This window comes from Henckelia pumila, unplaced genomic scaffold (genome assembly GCF_033568475.1).
Source record: "Henckelia pumila isolate YLH828 unplaced genomic scaffold, ASM3356847v2 CTG_136:::fragment_2:::debris, whole genome shotgun sequence".
NCBI lineage: Eukaryota > Viridiplantae > Streptophyta > Magnoliopsida > Lamiales > Gesneriaceae > Henckelia > Henckelia pumila.
The window spans coordinates 4787-8451 of NW_027331767.1; the positions used below are offsets into that span (position 1 = coordinate 4787).

General features: G+C 34.1%; 1 protein-coding gene across 1 annotated transcript; it reads right to left on the reverse strand.

Annotated features, from left to right (window-relative positions):
- Window positions 1-2239: 2239 nt before the first annotated feature.
- Window positions 2240-2760, reverse strand: LOC140870661 (uncharacterized). Its single transcript, XM_073273049.1, has 3 exons — window positions 2658-2760; window positions 2520-2609; window positions 2240-2448 (listed from the first exon to the last, which is right to left on the reverse strand). The coding sequence occupies exons 1-3, from the start codon at window positions 2758-2760 to the stop codon at window positions 2240-2242; spliced, it is 402 nt and encodes a 133-aa protein (XP_073129150.1).
- Between the last annotated feature and the right edge of the window lie 905 nt (window positions 2761-3665).

Genomic DNA, 3665 nt, shown 5'->3' on the forward strand with positions numbered 1-3665 from the left:
TTCTCATCACATATCTGCATCAGCTGTTCAACATAGATCAATGTCTCATCAAACTCAATCTCATCTGACTGAAGTACATAAAAAATCTCATTCTACTACTTCTGCAGCATAAAATACATCGCGAAGATCCGAAAGAAATAAAGTCAATATAAGTCGATAGGCAAGATTGCCTACTTCTTCAAAAGTTTCATAAGATTCAATAATCTTCGGAGAAAAGTTTCTTCGCTTGTCGAATCAATAATGCCTCTGAAAATAAAAGAATCTGCAAACATACTCGGTCTCCCTGTTCAAAACACAAAGGTCGGTGTCTAATCTGTGTATGTTTTGCTTCTCGATCATAAACTAACTTCATTCTCTTCTGAATAAGCTTCTCCGTCTCTATCATTTCTCAAATCATATCTGATCCAATCACTGATAGTTCTGAAATACTATCTCAATTCAGGGAATTTCTGATTTTCTTGTCATTTCGCAATTCAGAACAATATCGTTACATCGATTAGATAGCTGTTACAGGAATTATAATATTCAAGTGGCAATATTAGTCCGCTAATACCGAATCAGGTACTAGAGTTCTGAGCATCTCCTCAAATTTTGGATAGTCAATTCAGACAATCCATCGATAAGAGGATGGTCGAATAAAATCTCATAAAACCAATTACTCAAAATATTTGACAATCGATACCACAATCAATCAATTAAATCTAAAGTCGTAAACTTGACAATAGATTTTTATAATTCCTGTCCTCTCATCATATCAGTAACTTCTTTTACAGCTATCTTTTCATATCTGTATCATATCCAATATAGCATATTCTTGCATTTGTTGAATTCTACTTTAAGTAAATCGCAAACTCATAACGATCAGTAGCATAACTGAGAAATTTAACTCAAACTAGTACTCTGACATAATAGATCTCAACCTTTCTGCCATAACATCGAGTAATATCAATTTCAGAGTCAAACTCCTTTGGCAATCTCTTATAACAAGGAATAACATTTCTCATATAGCTACCATCTATTTCATCATCTTGTATAACTTCAAATACAACAGATTATTCCATCTATACGAACTATCAAAAATTATATCGCAATCTCCTGCCAATATTGATAGTTTCAGAATAAAATTCAATGAAATTTGATCTTCTTTCGATTCTGAACTACGAATTTGTTCATAAATCATTCAATTGACCTTGCTCAGTCTAATTCATTGACAATATAGACTTTAGAACCAAGAATTCTATCACATCTGCATTCATATCTCATCTGCTAGAATTGATAAATTCTATAACTGTGCAAATCAATCATCTAATCAAGGCAAAAAGATAACAATTTAGTATTGTGGCCTTATTCAATTTCTGATAAGTAGCATAAAATCTCAATGATCTGTTTCTCTTTCAATGTGTACAGTTCTGTTGGTGCCATTCTATAAGGTATTGGAAAATCAATAAGATACCTGACATCAGTTACGTATCGAAGTCCATCTCACAGGCTGGAATTACCAGAATTTCATTTGGAAAATAACAGCAATTCGATAATAATTGACAAATCAATCAATTCCGAGCTAGCTTCCAATACATTGATTGCATAATAAAGAATTTTCTCTGCTCTTTTCTGCAATCATCAAATCATAAATAGAATAGATATCAAAAAAATTCAACATGTCGAACTCTTACCGTAGAATTCCCAGCCCTCTATCAATTCAATTCTGAATCTCATAACTTTCTGAATCAATCGACGACATCCATGTACTTGATCAACATATCTAAGCCGATATTTCAATCATAATCTGACAAACCAAGCACAATACAATCGATGTTTCTCACATTACCATCAGACTGTAGTATACAATTTTTGAACAGATGTCACTTCCTTCAAACTCACGAATAGATACCACAGTAGATAAGATATCAACAGGTAATGCACATAATATGGAAATTTCGTTCAGAGATAACATATGGGATGCTCCAATATCTTCAAGCACATAAGCAAAATAATCATTAAGAGAATAATTACCAGTTATATCATCATTCGATGCTTTCGGCTGGTTTTCTCCTGGTTTAATCTGTAGTGGAGGCTGTAGTTAATAGGAATATACCAAAGATGCTTGCCTTTCAGGCTGAGTCACTTCTCTCAATGATCTGGGAAATGGTTGCTTAAACTGAGTCTGTGGCTCTCTTTGAGACTGTAACTCACACAATGCTTCTCGTTGTTTCGTCAGACCAGCCTCTGCTCCCTTTGCTTAATCAAGTGCATCAGCAAAGTTGTTAAGTCTACCAGCATTCACCAGTGTAAATACATCGGGATTCAGTCCATTAATGAACTGATCAGCTTTAGCTTCTTCGTTCTCAGCTACATGTGGAGCGAATTTCAGCAAAGTAGATAATGTAGCAACATATTCCTCGATGGTCAAATTGCCTAGTTTCAGATTGGTAAACTCTGCATTCTTATCTTTTTATACGACACTGGAAAGAATCGTTGATAAAATTCAATTTTAAACACTTTCCAAGTAATCGTCGTACCTTGATTTTCGAGAGCTTTCTTGGTTGTAATCCACCAGCTCTTTGCAACATCTTGCAATTGATACCCAATCAGTCTAATTCTTCTATCATCTGCATAATCAAGGGAATCAAACATCATCTCAATATCCTCTAACCAACCTTCACATTCAACTGAGTTCTCAGTTCCTTTCAGAGTAGGCGGCTTAAAAGATTTAAATCTTTTCAGAAGTATCTCCATTGGTGACGCCGTAACATCACTCATATCTCTCAATGTATTGCCTTGCTCTATTCTCGGAGCTTCAGGTGTTTGTGGCACTATCGGGGCAACATTCACCTGTTCTAGTTGAGGAACTGTCTCTATCTATCTATTCATCATTCGACGAGGAGGCATATCTGATATGTCAAACAGATTAGTGTATAACACAATCTCATGTAAACCGATTCTATCTCAACCCTCCTCTGATCAGCGTTTTCGTGCATTCTCAAGAGATCAAATTCTAATTCATTCTCGAATTATTCTGATTCATTCTTGACTAATACATGCTTTCAATCCACTCAAATAATAAGGAAAGCATGTAATTCTTGCATCTGCACGGCATGTTATTCTTACCATTTGAACACATAATTATAGCATCATATATGAAACGACCCTAACTCTCTAAATATAAATAAATATGCGGAATTTTTTTTTTATTTACTTACTAAATAAAAATATGTACATACATGCCCATACATATATGCACAGAATAAATAGATTTAAAAATAAATAAATTAAATAAAAATACAACCTTTAATAAATTAAATATCTGAGTCAAACATTTAATAAAATACTGTCATAAGCAAAATAAATAAAATTTGCATGCACTGAAAATATTTGAATAAAAACATACAATAGTGTCAATTTACTGAAAATAAGTAAAAATGTGTAACATGATAAAATATTCAAAACATGCATATAGACTCAGACAACTATCACGGTCACGGGGTCACTGCATGTCCGCTCATAGGTCCTCGCCGCCGGTGGGTACTACGTCCTCCTTTACGTACTCACCTGCACCATACCAGTGTAGTGAGCCTAGAGGCCCAACATGCTAACATAACAAGGGTTTAAAATAATTTAAATCACTTTAATACTAATACATAACATATACATGAATGAGCATGCTT